Below are 19,883 nucleotides of genomic sequence, written 5' to 3' on the forward strand. Positions count from 1 at the left end.
AGGGTATTCGTTTTGAGAACAATGAAGATGTCAAAGAGGCTGCCGAGAGATGGTTTCGCGCCCAACCATATGGCTTATATTTGCACGGACTAGAAAAGCTGCAACAACAATGTACCAAGTATATCAGACTCGGGGGAGAATATATTGAATAAATGGATAATTTCAAAACTCTGGCTCCATTCTTTCTAGGCAAGGCCAGGAACTTTTCAGCCCCCCCCCCCCCACATTCAGCAAGATGTGCTAATATTCAGAGGCTATACATGTGAGATGACTATCTTGTGGATAATAAAGGATGGTGGAGTTGCTATTTTCATGCAGAACGTGGTGTCAACTAAAGGCTATAACTAGCTACCCTCATTCCTGCTGTTGCTGTAAAAATCTCAGTACCCTTTAAATTGTATATCTGCGATTTGTATCTTTCGCTGAACTCCTGAGTTCAATAATGCCCTATAAAAAATATCAAATCTCTAAATGCAAATCCCATCGCCATCGTTACCTGTAGGAGACTTCAATGTCCACTATATTTACTAGGACTCATCTTTCTGCTACTCTCAAGGAAATATGATAAAACAGAGTGAGACCAAAACTTGAACCTTTGTCTACTGAATGATGGGTCATACACATTTATGTCCTCATCTTCTGGTACATTGTCGACCTCTCCTTATGCTCACCAAATTTACTCCCTCATCTTAACTGGTCTGCTTCTGATCACTGTGGTCTGGTCTGGTCAGGCCAATTACTATAGCTTTTGTGTCGACCGCAGGGTGAATAAAAGACCATGGAAATGGATTGTTAAAAAGGCAGATTGGAACAGTTACCATAAAGCGTTTCCATCACAGTATGATGATAGTGCAGATGCCCTGGATGAACTTACCTCTCTTACATCCCTAACACTTGATAATGCTAATAAATATATCCCACAAACATCACGACACCCAAGACATTTTTCCGTTCCTTGGAGGAATGCTGACTGCCAAAACAGTATTAGTAATCGACGGCAAGCACTGCACAAATTTAATCGCAGGCCTACAAATGAACACCTAGATTTGTACCGTATGGCTAGAACAGTATGTCATTGGGTTTTCTTAGATGCTAGGAGGAAATATGTAGACACCATCTCACACACTACTCCCATGTCTACTGTGTGGACAAAGATCCATACAATCTGTGGATCACCAAAACAATCCATTCTCAGACTCATTCATAAAGGAGAACTTTATGAATGGCAAATTGTTTCCGTTCAGTGTCCCTCACCTCATCATACAGTAATAAATTTCAGAGATACAAATTACAGATGGAATTACTATTGTTAAACATTGGTGATTCAGCCGGTGAATTAAATGCCCCATTTTCATTCAATGAGTTGTTACATGCACTTAAAAACTCACAAAACACCTCCCCTGGACCTGACAACATTCATCTCAGTATGTTCTTGCACCTTCCTAATTCAGCGCTATAACATCTATTGTGTAATTATAACAGTCTATTCTCATAATAAGTTTACCCTTCGGTATAGTCAGAAGCCATAGTAGTACCAATACTTAAACATAGTTAACAAAAAGGAAGCCCCTCAAGCTACCACCCTAACTCTCGAATAAGCATTTTATACAAAGTGATGGAGAGAATAGTGAACCACCACATATTCACATGGTACTTAGAGAGACAGGGTCTTCTACCAGATGTATAAAAATGAAACTGTAATTTGCCCATAGATGGCCCTAGCTGTCAATGTAGTTACCATCAAACCGCATCATTGGTGCCATTTTTTCTTTCTTTGACAGTTGACAAAGATTTTCAACTCGCAACAATATAAGTTTCATACAACAGTATACTTTTAATTAGCGTTGAACATGTCGTCAAGTTTTATACCTATAAACTACATTTGCAGGCAGCAGATTTTCTGTTACTATTTAAAGAAAACTAGTGCAGAACCACATGAAATGCTTGTTGAAGCTTACGGTGAGCATGTTCTTGGTAAATCACAGTCTTTGAAGTGATTTAAAAAAATTCAAAAATGGTGATTTTGACATGAGAAATGAAGAATGTGGAAAACCACCGAAAGAAGTTTGAAGACAGTGAATTGCAAGCATTGTTAGATGAGGATGATGCTCACACGCAACAACTTGTGGATCAATTACGCAGATGAGATGCCGTCTCCATGCGTTTGAATGACATGGAAAAGATCCAGGAGATGGGAGAATGGTTCCACATGAACTAAATGAAAAACAAGAAAACCGAAAAACCACTTGCAAAATATTGCTCGCCAGGTACAAAAGAAAGTCATTTCTCCATCAAATTGTGATACTACAACTATGCAGCAGTTAAAAGTGGATATATTTTGAGAATCCTAAGCGTAGATCATGGATAACTCCAGGCGAACCATCAACATCGATTTCAACGCCAAATTGCTATGGAAAGAACACAATGCTCTGTGTTTGGTAGCATCAGAAGGATGTGATCTATTATGAGCTGCTAAAACCTGGTGAAACCATTAATACTGAACGCTACCAAACAACAAATGATAGATTTGAATCAAGCATTGTGTGAAAAACGACCAGAATATCAAAAAAAGGCAGCACAAAGTGATTTTGCTTCATGATAATGAATCATCACACCCAGCAAAACCAGTCAAAGAAATGATTGAGTGTTCAGTTGGGAAATACTTTTGCATGTGGCTTACTCACCAGACTTAGCTCCATTTGACTAGTATTTATTTGCATCAAAGGGACACGATGTCTTCACTTCTTATGAAAATGTACGATAATGGCTCAATGACTGGTTTTTCTCAAAAGAGAAACAGTTTTTTTGGCGTAGCATTAAGCATCACTTCCCATTGAGCTTTGGTGGTAAGAAAAAAAGGCCTATGAGGTCATCATCAAAACCACACCACACATGAATGAAAAAGTGCGAAGGAAATTACTTGTAGCAGTCTCATGGGGATTTTTTCTGCCCAAGTATGAGTGTTTACATCATTTACAATGCCATTTCTTGCTAAATAGGATACATCAGTAATAAGAATATTAAGGAATCGGGATGATGTTCACATTTTCTAATTAACCATCGACAATTTCATCCATTTATCAAAATCAGGTGGTAATAACTCTTGTACACATGTTGTATGAAATGGGTATAATTTTTGCTCCCATAACATTTAACACACCCTTAACATGAAAGTGATGTGACAACCTTCTGGTGCTTGAGGTAGGAGATACTTGTACAGCATTCAATATTGCTTCTTCAGTGTTGGCACAAAACATTCATGACCAACATGGAATCATTGTGGTTTAAGCATATCTCTTTCTCAAACTTGCCTCTCTAAATCCTCAAATGTTTTACAATCAGGTATAATCAATCTGGAAATTTTCCCAGTATTCGTGCACAGTAGCCCATCCACTTTTATTTACCAAAAATTAACAACATGCCCATCAACTTCCCAAATGAAAAAAATCTGTGCTATCACCCATTGTGAGCAACTGACCGAACGATAACAACACAAACTTATTTGTAGGTCTGAATTTCTATGTTGCATAAAACATAATTTTGATTCGTATGAGTGTAGCACTGATTTAACTTTCAACTTGTTCATTTTCTGAGGCACTCACAGTCACAAATGGTGCTGTCAAATTTGGTCTAGGTGTGGGGTCCGCGGTTCCCCAGTTTTGGTTAGTTAGTTTGAGGGAATCATGTTAGATTGGATGTGAAGATGTCCGTTTGAGGCCTACATGAAGCCAAATTTGATTTATATTTATTGATGAAAATGTCTGCCAAGGCATTTACATTAGTGGCATGCCGACCAAGGCCTGGCTTTGACTGTGAGATGTAATCAGGTAAGAGGGTCTAAAGATGACCTCCAGTAAAGCCCCTAAGGGCTCAGAAAAGAGGGGGTTGTGTGGCAACCGGTAACATCACAAGGTGGGTGGGTGTCTTCCCCCTAGAGGGTTGGGATACTGCATATCATTATTATTACAAAGTAATGTTAATAATAATGCTATAATAATAATAATTGGCTAAAAACGTACTCCATTTACATCTCACTCCAACTGCCTACTTTTTTCTCTTTTGTTTCCTACCACAGGTAAAATGCATGCTCAAAACCTATTTCCAGTTCATCCAAAGTTCTACAAGAAGGATAGACTGAATTTTTTTTTGTGCTTAGAATGGCCTGCAGATATGTCATCAAACATCGACAGACCTTGAAAGTGATTTTCCTATGAGTAATAACATTGGAAGGTTCCTCAATTAAATAATAAATGAGGATTTTTTTAGAAATTCTCACAGGATACTAAACTTTGGGGTCCGATGACACTTGATGACATCTGCAGGTCATTCCAAGCAGAATAAAAAAAATCAGCCCAATCCATTCAGTAGAACATCCACATGGACTGGAGATAGGTTTTCAGCTCAATTTTAATATAAAAGGTAATAATCACAATATTAGAACACCTAGAGAAATATGTTTATACTAAAAAGTTCAAATTTGAACAAATGAAGTAACAAAAATTTTCAAAAAATTATGAATTTAATTATTATATTCAAGTCAATAGACCTAACATAGGACTCATGATTTAATAAAATGACTCCAAGTGGTTATATTAACAACGACCCTATTTGATATATTGAAATAAAGATTTGATATAACTGATGATGGACTAATCAAATAAAACATCTTATTGTAAAAATAATCTTAGAAAAGTTTTCGGCTACTAGTGGTGTAATACTATTACTAATTTACCAACCAAAAATCAACAACTTACTGCCAATTTCCTGTGTACTCTCAGGCAATTTATCTCCAGATTCTTGAAAATCACCTTTTGCTACAGGTTTTACTTTTTTAGTTTTTTTAGTACGACCAGAGGAACTTTCAATGGATGTATGTGGATATTTTTCTATTGAACTTTCCTTCTTCTCACCCGTAACATCCACAACTTTAGACCAATAACTGGCAGATAAATGTTTTGAGCAAGGAACCGGGATTTGAGATTTTTTCCCCACAATTTTCCTTTTTGCAGGCTGTAACTGTATTTCCTTAATCGGTGAACATATTGATATTGGAGTTGAAGTGGCAAATCCTCTCGATGACAAAGAACTGTCGACTTCTTCTGTACCATCCTTCCTTAATAACTGTTTAATTGGTCTTCGTATACGAAGATCTAGAATAAAACAAACAGTAAGAATACAATATCAGAAAAATGTATTAAGAAGGGATGTACTAGCTTAAAAGAGTACAGTTTATGTAAAACTGATCCTTCAAATCTTGTCATCCTTAAATAACAGTAGAGACCATCATCGTGACCAACAGTCACCATGATGCTATTATGTCAGATTTTACTTCCCCTTCTCAAATCAAATCCCGAATAACTCAACTGAAACTGAATATCCATTCCCTGAACAAGTAAATCAGTGACCTTGTTTTCCACCAAGCCCTCTACACCAACAAACTATTGGATGATCATATCTGATATATATATATATATATTTTTTTTTTTTTTTTTTGTCTTCAGTCATTTGACTGGTTTGATGCAGCTCTCCAAGATTCCCTATCTAGTGCTAGTCGTTTCATTTCAGTATACCCTCTACATCCTACATCCCCAACAATTTGTTTTACATACTCCAAACGTGGCCTGCCTACACAATTTTTCCCTTCTACCTGTCCTTCCAATGTTAAAGAGACTATTCCAGGATGCCTTAGTATGTGGCCTATAAGTCTGTTTCTTCTTTTAACTATATTTTTCCAAATGCTACTTTCTTCATCTATTTGCCGCAATACCTCTTCATTTGTCACTTTATCCACCCATCTGATTTTTAACATTCTCCTATAGCACCACATTTCAAAAGCTTCTAATCTTTTCTTCTCAGATACTCCGATCGTCCAAGTTTCACTTCCATATAAAGCGACACTCCAAACATACACTTTCAAAAATCTTTTCCTGACATTTAAATTCATTTTTGATGTAAACAAATTATATTTCTTACTGAAGGCTCGTTTAGCTTGTGCTATTCGGCATTTTATATCGCTCCTGCTTCGTCCATCTTTAGTAATTTTACTTCCCAAATAACAAAATTCTTCTACCTCCATAATCTTTTCTCCTCCTATTTTCACATTCAGTGGTCCATCTTTGTTATTTCTACTACATTTCATTACTTTTGTTTTGTTCTTGTTTATTTTCATGCGATAGTTTTTGCGTAGGACTTCATCTATGCCGTTCATTGTTTCTTCTAAATCCTTTTTACTCTCGGCTAGAATTACTATATCATCAGCAAATCGTAGCATCTTTATCTTTTCACCTTGTACTGTTACTCCGAATCTAAATTGTTCTTTAACATCATTAACTGCTAGTTCCATGTAAAGATTAAAAAGTAACGGAGATAGGGAACATCCTTGTCGGACTCCCTTTCTTATTAGGGCTTCTTTCTTATGTTCTTCAATTGTTATTGTTGCTGTTTGGTTCCTGTACATGTTAGCAATTGTTCTTCTATCTCTGTATTTGAACCCTAATTTTTTTAAAATGCTGAACATTTTATATATATATATATATATATATATTTATTTATTTATTTTTCTAAAATCAATCCTTTCAAGACCCACACATCATATTGAATCATACATATATATATATATATATATATATATATATATATAATATAGCAGGTCTGCAAACTTTGAAGTGCTAATCACTTTTTTGATAAAAAATAAAACTGTGGTCATCTATTAATCTATTGTGAAAATGATAATAAGATTAACTTGTTGAATTGTAAAAAGACTTAAAAAATGGCTTAGTGGCAAACACAAAGCTTGTCCATCCTCTTATTCATCATATATTGTGTGATCTACACAATAATGATTCTTCAAATACAAAAAAAATGATATCTTGTTCAGTATCAAAAAAACCTAAATAGAACATATTTTAAAAATGTCAAAATTCATAAAAAAGATGGTGCAAGTAAAGTTTTATTCAGAGAGAAAAACTTCACTCTGAATAAGAGTAATTAATAAACATCAAAGGTGAAATTATGTAAATAAATATCTAGTCAAATGTATTATAAAGATGTCACTACAAAAAGTTTTGTATAATTGAAATTTTAATTTTGATATTCAAGAACTTATTTTATGAATACATATGTTATAATTTTATAGTGCATGTCTTAAGTCTTTCAATTATTTTGCATAGATTTTAATTAACTTCACTTGCTTGAGTAAATAGATTTTTAAACAATTTTCAAAATCAAAATCATAATCAAAGAATGTTCACAACCCTCATAGTTACGTGTTCATAACAATATAGGTTATAGGTTATATCTACAACTGACACAGGATGTACTTAAATTACAGACTGGGTACTGGATGAGAACTTTTTTTATTCACCGAAACGAGTGAAACAGGCTACTGGTCATATCAAAGCTTAAAAACTAAAAATTGCACTATATTTCAGAAAATTATCACATAATTGACTCCACAGGTATTTTATCACATTTGATGTGACGAACACATCATTAACAATAACACACATATCAATAAAAATAGTTACATAGTGGTGTCTATATAGAGCATATATGTTCAATTCTAATATGTAATAGCAGAACCATGTATTATATTAATTATTCAAATTCTTAGTATTCCCATAAAATATCTTGCAAGTTCTAAACATTAATTAATTTTTTTGTATTACAGTACAATTTTAAATGCACGTCTTATTTTTAATATTTTTGTTTCACTTAAACTCTAATAAATTAACAAACTTTGTTGTATGTCTTATCTAAAATCCTTTTCAATATTGTATAGAAAAATGTAAGAAATGTAAGAAAAATACAGAACAATTAGTTTAACTAGTCTTGCATCAAAAATCTTAACTAGAATTCTATACAGAAGAATTGAGAGGAGAGTGGAGGAAGTGTTAGGAGAAGACCAATTTGGTTACAGGAAAAGTATAGGGACAAGGGAAGCAATTTTAGGCCTCAGATTAATAGTAGAAGGAAGATTAAAGAAAAACAAACCAACACACTTGGCGTTTATAGACCTAGAAAAGGCATTCGATAACATAGACGGGAATAAAATGTTCAGCATTTTAAAAAAATTAGGGTTCAAATACAGAGATAGAAGAACAATTGCTAACATGTACAGGAACCAAACAGCAACAGCAACAATTGAAGAACATAAGAAAGAAGCCGCAATAAGAAAGGGAGTCCGTCAAGGATGTTCCCTATCTCCATTACTTTTTAATCTTTACATGAAACTAGCAGTTAATGATGTTAAAGAACAATTTAGATTCGGAGTAACAGTACAAGGTGAAAAGATAAAGATGCTACGATTTGCTGATGATATAGTAATTCTAGCCGAGAGTAAAAAGGATTTAGAAGAAACAATGAACGGCATAGATGAAGTCCTACACAAGAACTATCGCATGAAAATAAACAAGAACAAAACAAAAGTAATGAAATGTAGTAGAAATAACAAAGATGGACCACTGAATGTGAAAATAGGAGGAGAAAAGATTATGGAGGTAGAAGAATTTTGTTATTTGGGAAGTAGAATTACTAAAGATGGACGAAGCAGGAGCGATATAAAATGCCGAATAACACAAGCTAAACGTGCCTTCAGTAAGAAATATAATTTGTTAACATCAAAAATTAATTTAAATGTCAGGAAAAGATTTTTGAAAGTGTATGTTTGGAATGTCGCTTTATATGGAAGTGAAACTTGGACGATCGGAGTATCTGAGAAGAAAAAATTAGAAGCTTTTGAAATGTGGTGCTATAGGAGAATGTTAAAAATCAGATGGGTGGATAAAGTGACAAATGAAGAGGTATTGCGGCAAATAGATGAAGAAAGAAGCATTTGGAAAAATATAACTAAAAGAAGAGACAGACTTATAGGCCACATACTAAGGCATCCTGGAATAGTCGCTTTAATATTGGAAGGACAGGTAGAAGGGAAAAATTGTGTAGGCAGGCCACGTTTGGAATATGTAAAACAAATTGTTAGTGATGTAGGATGTAGAGGGTATACTGAAATGAAACGACTAGCACTAGATAGGGAATCTTGGAGAGCTGCATCAAACCAGTCAAATGACTGAAGAGAAAAAAAAATATAGAAAAATGCAGGGAAAAACTAAATGAAAATGAGTTAAGAATAAGATTTATATAAACTAAATAATTATGTGATTCTAGGGAATAATTATTTTAAAATACACAAACATTAAGAAATTACAAACCATTCTGATATTCTATTCAGCAATAGAAATATTATAATCACATATTAAAATGTTAAATGTTAACAAAGCCACAAGACCTATCACCATTTTTTTCACATTACAAAACTGAAAAAATATTTACTGAATTTTGGTGGTCCCAGATGCAATCTGCTTCGCGTGATCACCAATGAAGGAGTTCTTGATATTGCTTGTGGCTTGTTCACTGTTTTTTGTAACACCGTTAACTTTGCTTTGGTAATCCGAGTTCGTATCTCTGTGATCAGATTAGTTCTTGTAAGTCTTCTTTTAAATTTGGGTCCTTTATGATAAAATTAAAAGAATAAACTTATATTAGAATCTAATTCATAAACATATATATATTCAATAATAACAACTTAACCACCATAGTAACAGAAAAACCTATTTAAAAAAAAAAACTAATACCAATAGTCTACTTTTGTGAGATCCCACACCATTAGTCAGTACATAATTCTATAATTACATCAAATAAAAAAAAACTTAAAAATTTTGAAAATACACATTAATAACCACAAAATTTGTAATAACAAACTACTCCACTACCACTCCATTACTGGAATGATGCAAACTTAAAAAGTCAAACATATTATGTTCGTAATAATTGTTACCAACTGCTATAAACTACTATGTCTTTAATTAAAACATCATTTTTAGATATGATCTAGTGGTTCATAATTCCATACTTATGTTTAAATTTATAAATATAATATTTTTCAAGTATATACATTTTTTTACTGTTCAAAAATCTCTAAAATTTCTAATTTATTTTTACAATCAGAAACACTATGCTTACACCGCAACAAATGGTTGGCTACATTAGACACACCTATTTTTCTGTTTCTTTAAGCACTGAAATGTTCTGAAAACCTATTTTTAAAAGATCTTTTAGTTTTACCAATATAAATTTTAATACCAAAACTTAATTTTATTAAGTTTTAAATTATATTTTACCAATATAAATTTTATGTATTTTCATTACATTTAACTTGTATATTTCCCTTAAGTCCTCTCTATTATTTTTTATTATTGTTACTCCTTAAATATTTTGTAATACGGTTAAATAGTTATGCTTTTTTATATTTATTTTTATAATATACATTAGTAATCTTTCCTCTTATTTTATTTTTATAACTGTATTCTACAAAAAAACTATTATTAATCTCCATGTTATTTTCTTATGTCAGAAACAAGCTTCTACAGTAATGTATTATATGGATGTCAAGGTAAACATAGAATAGCTATTAATTTATTGTACAAATCTCTTAATTTATTAGGTTGAATGTTAAAATAAAGAAAGTAAGAGACTATTTATGATTGACATTGGAAGTTAAAACAAGTAAATTATGTACAAAAGTAAAATAGCATTAAATATATACTACCAGTGGCTATAGTACTGTATGAATAATTAAAATTTATGTATTATCATTATCTTTATCTGAAAATGTGTTGACAATTATTTTCGCCTTTATAAGTGTGTCCTTATAGTGGTGCAATGTACTATTACTAATGAAGTACTGTAACAAACATTACACCATGTACATGGTTTATTTTAGTAACACAGTGTTTTGTTAATTTTTTCATATTTTTAACATCTTTATTTAATGTGTAATTAATAAAATGAATTCAATCATGACTGAGGATGAAGGATCCAGCGAAAGTACTACCGTGATAAAATTAACGTGATGTGGCTTATCTCAATATTCTGTACTAGATGGTTTATATTAAAAAAAAATTTTTTTTTAAATATATATATGTGTGTGTGTATGTGTTTAAGTGCGCGCACATGCATGCACACCATTTCCCTTATTAGCAATGGATACATTCACTTAATTTTTCCATATTAATCTTCATAAAGTCAAAAGTCATTTTGAATAAAAATTATAAATTAAATGCTCCTTAGGGATAAGATTGTATATGATAAATAATAATAATAATAACAAGAAAAGAAACTTTTAAGAAATTTCCCTCAATGAGGAAAATAAAAATTTACAGAAATATTAATTAATAAGGTGAAACATAAGTCTACTAATAGACTGTATTTTTAAGAACATCTTATAGTAAAGCTACAACAATTAACAGTTTACAATAAATGAAGAGATATCAACTGGGAAGATAGGAACAAAAGTATGAAACTCAAGATAACATGAGATTAGAGACTCAAGATAAATTATTAAATGAGGACATGCTTGGGAGATAGAAAAACTACATGAAAAGTATGGAAAAGGTAAAGAGTAATCAAGAATGCAGAGCATGAAAAAAGAAGAAAAAATGGGGAAAAATCACAAAAATGATAGGACATATGAAGTAGATGGTGTTACAAAGTGAATGATAGAAAATACGATCAAGGGAATACAAGAAATACCAGGAACACATTAAATTTCTCCAGAATTAGGCTCTGAAAGAAATAATTTTTTTCTATTGCATGAAAAATGCTTCTGTATGTATTTTAATGAGGAAGATGAAATGATAAATGAAAAAACCCTAGAATCTTGCTGAGAATTAAATAGAGACAGATTTATGTAAAAGACAGCACATGCTAAATCCCATCACAGATGTATACTTTTCTCTAGCTTTACTGACTAGCTGCTAATATCTCTGTATATCAGAAACACTGAGTAATAATAATTAAATGGTCAAAAGACTCCAAAAACAGGAATGATATTGTAGGCTATAAAAGAGAAAATAAAGAAACACAAAGGCACTAAACAATTCTAAATTAAATTCTAATTCAAGACTAAAAAAGTCTTTGATAACTGGTCTCAAGCAGGCAACTCCTTTCCGCAGTCTTTCAAGAATTTCTCAGTAAACATATTGATTTACAGTCTGTCCTATAGTCAAAAACTCCTTATGGACAATGCCACTACTATCGACAAAACAAATTAGCATGGTTTAGATTTTTGATTTGCTCGTTTTTGCTTTTTTGGGACATGGTGGGTTTGAAGTGTACCACTCCTTGCTCTGGCGTTTTGTTTCTGAGTCATACTCAAATATCCAAGATTCATCACCAGTAATAACTTTTTTTTTAGAAAATCAGGATCAGTTTCAATTTGCCCTAGAAGATTTTGTGTTCCATAGTGTGGATCATCCGCAACTGTTTCCCAGCCATCTGAAAATGCTTTAAACCACCTAAAACTTGGGCTAATGACAGAGTGTCATCTCCATACGCTCTTTTCAATTTTGAAAAAGTTTCAGTAGCATTCTCACTAAGTTTAACACAAAACTTGATTGCACAATGTTGCTCATAATTAGTATCACTCTTTTTTGTAATGCACAACAAAAACTCGTTTCATGAAAAGTTAGTTTACATTTCACGTGGCAACAATGGACTAAAAATATTAATACTTAATGTAAATCAGCTGTTCATATAACCATATGTTTACTAGTAACTTTAGTGTTGCCAGTTTGGCTGCCAAAAAAAACTAGTCTCATTACTTTATATACAAACCTCGTATATTTAGTATTATTATAACAAAACATTAATTGATAGCCAAAACACCAACAGAAATTAATTAGCATGCATATACAAACTGATAAAAACAATATTAAAAACAATTAATAATAATAATGTTAAAACCACCTCAGCCCACAATTGATTTACTATGTTAAGGGATAATTATGAAAACAAAATAACTGCTAATCGTTTAAACAAGGAAAGTATAAAGAAACAAAGAAGTATAAAGTGATCAGTAGTAAACATTTTTTAATATTAAACGAATTTAAAAAAAATTAAATCTAAATTAAAAACAATTTTAATTATAAAATTATTTAAAAAAATAAAAACTGAAATGAATTTTACAAAAGAATTCCCACAATGAACATGAACTGAACAGTCATTCTGTAAGTTAGCTGGGTGTATAAAATAATAAATTAAAAAAAAAAAAAAATAGTAACTGTTTTAAAAACAACTATGGAAATACAATACATTTTCACAGTGAAATACATGCATATGTTGTTTTAAACACAGTGTGTGATCATGTGCACGCACATGCACACACAATTATACATAACTTAAGTGATGTATTTAAAATTTATAGAAATTATTTGTTTATGAACTAATAATGGTGTATTTAAGACATGCAACTAACTATAACCTTGAGCAATGATTAAACAGTACAAATATTCAAACTGCTACAGAATTCACACACTAAAACCTTGATAAAGATATTAATTTAAATGAACAAACATGTATGTGATATATAAAAATTGCTACCGAGAACAGCAGCACATCAAAACTAAATTTTGAATTAACATTAAGAGATGTAACAATAACTGTGGTTACAATTACTTATGCACATTTTAAGATTTCCTGAAGTTATTGTTTTTAAGGCTAATGTAATAATTCAGTTAGAAAAACTGAATTGTATAGATTCAATGCCTGAATAGATATAATGATACAGATAAAGCATTAGATTGCAAAATGAAATGGTGCAGAAAGCAAGTTAAAAATAATAATCTGGAAATCTGGTATACATGAGGCTGAAAAATATTTTATTATCGATAAAAATATGTCAAAATCTTAACATCCAAACGGTACTATATAGAGTTGTTCTACTGAAGCAGTGTAATGTATAAAATGCATAAACTGGGAAAAGAGGGTACATGTTTTGTTTAGGGGTACAAAGCATGCATCCTTGATTTTGTAGGATTTGACTGATGCAGAATGGAACTGTTAAATTAAAATCCTGTTTCCATTTTATCTAAAAAGTACACTAAAACAACTCTTTCTGTACTTAAATTTGAAAATATTAAAGGGTTCAATTTACAACCAACTTCCAGCAACCAATTACGTCATTATAAGAGGTTTGGTGTACAAAGATCAGTAAATAAGGGGAAAAAATAGATCATCAAAACGCATAAAAAAATACCAAAATATATTTGTAAAATATATTTTGGTAAAACAAACCTAAGCCTGCAAAATAGGTAAAACCACAAGAGCTCTAGTTCATATGTATAAGAAATAAACAAACAAAAAGGGAAAATGTAATAAAATTTATTTAAAAGATAAATGATGCTAAATTTGTTATTTGTATAAATCAGATTACGGTCAATCCTATTCAATTTTAAGAACTCGCAGACTTGAGCACATGAATATACATATTTCATTATTCCAGGCCTGAAAATATGAATTTATTAAAAAACTGTTAGTACTGATTCTTAAAAAAAAAACTTCATTTACAATATATTTCATGAGACTGCTTAATGCTTTATCTATACCTCAAGCCCTTGAAATTAACCTGCCTGTCACAAAGCTATGTACAACTATCCATGATTAAACAACAAGTTGTGGCAAATATAATCAAACTTTTTCTAGGGTTTGTCATTATGCTTTATTAATTTGAAGTTGATATATCAAATAGTTTTTTACACTCACATACGATTTTTATATCGTGTTATTATAAGTAAAAGCTTAATTTTATTAATCTAATAACATTTTACTTAATTTTGCCATACACTTTTAAGCCTACAGCCAAATGGCGTTCTACAATCGGTAGCTACGGAGTAAAACCAAAATAAATATATAAAAGTCTAAATTTTATTCTGGTTTTTGTTTCATTAAAAATGAACAATTTATTCCAGAGATTTGAATTAAATAATCATGATGTCTGACAGTAATGAAACATACCACCACCCCCTTCATGACTCAAATTTTATGGCCTTATAATAGCCAAGACTGAAACTAAATAGGGCAGGTAGTCAACTTACAATAGTTTATTGATGCCCTTTTGCAGGGTGGTAGGAAGGGAATGCCTTACTTTAAAACCAAAATGGCAGCTTCCAACTTGGCTCATTTTCAAGCCAAGTCGGATATCTGAATGTATCTGTACATCTATACTCATACCAACAGCAACAGCAGTAGCTGACTTGTGAGGGTTCCAGTTTCATAATCAACAGATCTTGACCATAAACCCAAACAAGTAGATTTTTTGAGGGCATAGATTTCCTATTCATCAAAAGGTCAAGGAATCTGGGTATAACATAAATCTTTCAGTATAGCAATATGTACAAACACTTACAAATGTTGAAAGCAAACAATCAAAATAGGTCAACAAAATTCTTATTATATTATTATATGGTTTCCTTTTACTACTACAAATACTATTATTACATAAGTAGTTTTTACCTATCCACAGCAAAACAGTGATCACATAAACGTAACGGATATTAAAAATTAATATTAACAAATTTTAGTGAAAATCATGCAAACAAGAAACACATATAAGTTATACTCTGGTAGGAATATATATACATATATAGAAATGTATGAGGAAGAAAATAAAACCCATAAAACAAATTTTAAAAATACAATTAAAAATGAATTTCTAAAGTGTGAAATTAAACTTTTAAAAATAATCAAATGAAAAAAGTAAAAGCACAATTTTTAACAGAAAAACAAGAAGGCGTTCATCATGCTCAAACAATTCTAACAACACAAGCTTCATTTTTAACGGCAAGAAAGAGAAACATATGAAACTTACAGCTGCTTTTCACTGGATGGCTCCTCTTGCTTTCTGGTAGTTTTCCACAGGAATGATATTTTTACCTGTTTACTTATCATCAATCAATACCATTAAATAATAATACAAAGTAAAAATACATATGAGCTATTCAAAGAAAGATAAAAAAAAATCAACATTAGCAGCACACCTATATCCTTCTGTTATATATGTAATGTATTTTGTTTTTTTAACCAAACTCTAATATCCATAACAGAAATCTAATAATAAATAAAAGGCTTTTTAATACTTCATTTAAAAAAAAGAATGAATTATATATATATATTACTAAGTAAAAATAGACTATGTAACTTTCTTTGCTGCTAAAATAAATATTTTTCTTTTTAATATCATCTAAGTGAATGCCTTTTAACATTTCAAAATTCAGCACTTAACATAACTCCAACAATACATCAAATTTATAATTATTCTGTAAATAAAATTGCATAGTTTATGAAATAACTAGTATTTTCAATAACTATTAACTCAAGTCAAGGCAAGAAGGTAGACCAGCATCTCTACACAATGTTTACTCTGACATCTAGGCAGTATCTCTGTACAATGTTCACGCTGACATCTAGAACATCTTAAGGAGTAGAATCCAAGAAAACAATGGTTATACAAGTATATAGATTAAAATGACAATAAAATGTCTACAGTATCTTACCATTACACTCGATTGTAATAGATAATATATTTACTGAATGCATGACAAAATAAAATGATAAATAACAAATAAAACTTTTAAAAAATTATGTAGTATACTGGATTATAACAAAAAAAAAAACTGATATTAGAAGTGTTACTTGAAAGGTAGTAAGGAAAAATCAGGACAATGATATGAAAATGTAACGCAACTGATAGCTTGAATAAAACATACTTTTAAACCAATTATGCATACGTATTTGTACATGCACTCTTATGTCTGTGTAGATATGCAAATAAAATACAAACATTTTTTTTTTCTATTCTTAAAAGATGACAAAAGAAGTGAGCTGTAATACTTAATCACTTTAAAACTTTATATTCAAACAGAAATCTACTAACAAAGATATCAGTTAACACCACATTCTTTATTTTACTAAAGATCGTAACAAATTTATTCTTGTGAAGATTGTTTAAAATTTAATACATAATCCTTTAACTAGCTACTTACGCTGAGACTGTGATACACCAGAGACTCTAACCCTAGTTCTACCAACTCTTTCTGGTCCAGAACCCAATGATCCCGGGCCACCATCAGGCACCAATTTTCTGGCACGAGCTACAATAAAAGAAATAAAACAATACTGCTCTTTATAGCTAATACATTTAAATTGCAGTTTAAGGTAAATATAAACAGAAAATTTTAATCTAAAATATAAATATTAATATTAGTTTAAACTTTAATACCATGACAGATTCATCATACATATGCATATACTTGTATAACCACATCTGTATGTTTTGTTATATCACATAACCGATAATCAATTTACCAGTTCTGTTTTAGAGTTAAACAATTAATATTAATAATTATTTTATTAATTATTACTTTTATTAAATATATGATTAATCACATCAGTGATTTAGACTTCCTAGTTTTATAATAGATCTGAAGTATATGTATTTTAAATCAGATTTCTCTACTCTACAAGCAATACTTTTAAGATCAGAAAAAGTTTTTTTAAATTAATAAGTTTCTATTAAAAAAATTAATATTATTCAAGTTAATGTTGTTCAAGTTATTTAAGTTAATTAATGTAATAAGTAACATGTGCGCCCGGCCTATATGAATCTAGATTCACATTTAAATATATTACAAAAGTATGAATTATCTGTAAAAAAAATGTTCTAAACTAAACATCAAATATGACTTTTATAGGAAATACTTCACTGAAAACTTTAATTTTTGATTTGGTTGACCACAGGTTGATGTGTGCAGCAAATGTGAGGAATTAAAAGTCTAAAATAAAAAGTTCAACTCCATGTGAAAGTGCTAAAAGAATAGCTGAAGCTGAACTTACGATTCACAAAAAACAATCAAATAAGTTTTAAAACTCAATAACTGAAGCAAAACAGAAATTTGCCACAAACGATGCTGTTGGAATATTGTAGTTTAACTAGATGCAGAATTTGCCTCTTCCGGCAATACTTGTTCAAGAAATTTTCTATATGCGCCAGTTGTGGGTAAATATATTTTGTATTCATGATGTTAAAACTGAACGTTGTGTGATATAACTTTATCATGAAGGTCAAGTAAATACGGGTGCTAATGAGGAAGCCTGTTTCTTATTTGATTATATTGATATTTTTTTGACAATAGATGTTACAGAGTTGTGCCTGTTTGCTGATTCTTGCCCTGGTCAGAACAGGAATCATATGTTACTTAGATTTTGTGCTGGTCTGACAGCATCAGAGAGATTTCAGAAAATAGATTGCAAATTTCCTGAGCATGGTCATTCATATCTTCGTTGTTTCAGGGATTTTGGTGTTTTTAAAAAGAAAATTCAAAGATCTGATCAAATTTATGGTCCAAAGGATTGTGTTAAGATTACATGCAATGCAAAGAAAAATGTTCAAGTTAAAGTTACAGTTGTGAAAACTTCAGATGTTCTAGCATTTTGACAGTTGGTGGCTGCATTATTTAAAAAAAAAACCATCTATTCTTTAGAAGCCAGCTCAATTGATACACCATGGCAACAGAAGCAAAGTTTGATGCCTACTTGTTTCAAACATTTTGAATTCTCTTCTGAAAACAAAGGAGTCATTGTTGGGCACACCTATACTGAAAGTTTTATGAAACATAAATTCATTGTTGGAAAGCCTACTCTTTCAAACATCTCTATGCCAGACACTCATGCTAACCTGTACAATCTTGTTCCAATTATTGGGAAGAAGTATAAAGATATTAGAAAGTTAATAGTGTATGTGCAACATAAAAAAAGGCTGTTCAATTATTTGAAGACATATCAAACTGTAAATCTAAATAATAGAAAGTTAGTAAAACGCTTTTCTTAATCTTAATTATTATTGCATTCTTGTATACTAGTGTTAACTTTTTAGTAATATTCATTTAATTAAATGAGAAATAAAGTTTATTTGTAAGCATAATACCAACTGTTTTATTTTTATCACCAAAATGAGGAGAAAGGAACTAGGTCAAAATTTAAAAAAACTTTTATTGAATACAAATCAAAAGTAAAAAAAAGGTGCTGCCTTAAGTTAATAGAACACATAAAGAACACTACCAATTTTTGTGGTATTTTTATTTTACAAATTTATAGCAGTAAATGTTTTTTCATTCTCCTGAAAAATAGCAAAAACTGATTAAGTCCCTTTCTTCTCAGATTGATTAAATTATAAAAAAATATACACCATGCACAGTAATAGAGAAAATATCTAATATATTACCAACAATTAACTTTCACAGAAACCCACATCATCAGTTGGTAAATAATTCTATAATTCTCAAATTAGTTATAGATTAGATTTTTTCTCTATTTATTGTATATGGTGTTTTATTTTTTTACAATTATTATTTTGACATTAATTGGCACAGTAGTATGTTAATGAAATATTTGAATTTTCAGAAAAACAAAAAAATATATATATGTATATATATAAATTTTTTTAACATACTGATATTGTGTTAATAAAATTTAATATTATATGAAATATAAACCACCAAAACACAATAATTAGATAAGTTAAACTAATCATATTAATTTCTAAGAATTGATTTTCACAGGATCCCGCATCATAATTCTATAATTACATTATATAAAATTCTTTAAACATTTTTTTTTTTACTGTTCTCTCTTAAAAATTTTGAATAGCGCTAAGAACGCACATGCAAATTTTGCTCTCCAGTACTGAAATGAAAAATTAAAATTCCAGTAATTAACAGCAAAATTTATATAATGAATATGTACGTGTACCCTCACTATAACGTGGTTATCAGGGGATTTACATGACGCCCGCATTACAGGCTAAACGCATTATTTCGAGAAGTAAATTTTAAATCACAAAAGGGATCAATTAAAAATTGGGAAAAAATGAAGCAATAATGGTTTAATAAAAAAGTCAATACAGTATAATGTGTACTTACATAGAAACAAGTTCAGTGTAGAAGCCTATTTTATTTTTTCAGATATTCAGTTATTTTTTTGGGGAAGGTTAT

The 19,883-nt window shown here is 30.6% G+C and overlaps 2 protein-coding genes across 5 annotated transcripts in view; both read right to left on the minus strand.

The window, feature by feature from the left end:
• The window catches only part of LOC142323361 (uncharacterized), a 48,173-nt gene extending 32,398 nt beyond the window's left edge, over window positions 1-15,775 (minus strand). Inside the window, exons 1-3 of the mRNA XM_075362881.1 lie at window positions 15,704-15,775; window positions 9,331-9,507; window positions 4,755-5,150 (exon numbers count right to left, since the gene is read on the minus strand). The gene's annotated coding sequence lies outside the window, so the exon portion shown is untranslated. The remainder of the gene's footprint in view (window positions 1-4,754; window positions 5,151-9,330; window positions 9,508-15,703) is intronic.
• Window positions 1-19,883, minus strand: part of chb (CLIP-associating protein) — a 246,653-nt gene that overhangs the window by 135,307 nt on the left and 91,463 nt on the right. For all 4 annotated transcript variants that reach the window (XM_075362879.1, XM_075362878.1, XM_075362877.1 and 1 more), the window contains one exon: window positions 16,878-16,985. In XM_075362879.1, the coding sequence (XP_075218994.1) occupies window positions 16,878-16,985 (108 nt within the window). The remainder of the gene's footprint in view (window positions 1-16,877; window positions 16,986-19,883) is intronic.

The sequence above is a fragment of the Lycorma delicatula genome, chromosome 4, assembly GCF_047948215.1.
Source record: "Lycorma delicatula isolate Av1 chromosome 4, ASM4794821v1, whole genome shotgun sequence".
Classification (NCBI taxonomy): Eukaryota; Metazoa; Arthropoda; class Insecta; order Hemiptera; family Fulgoridae; genus Lycorma; species Lycorma delicatula.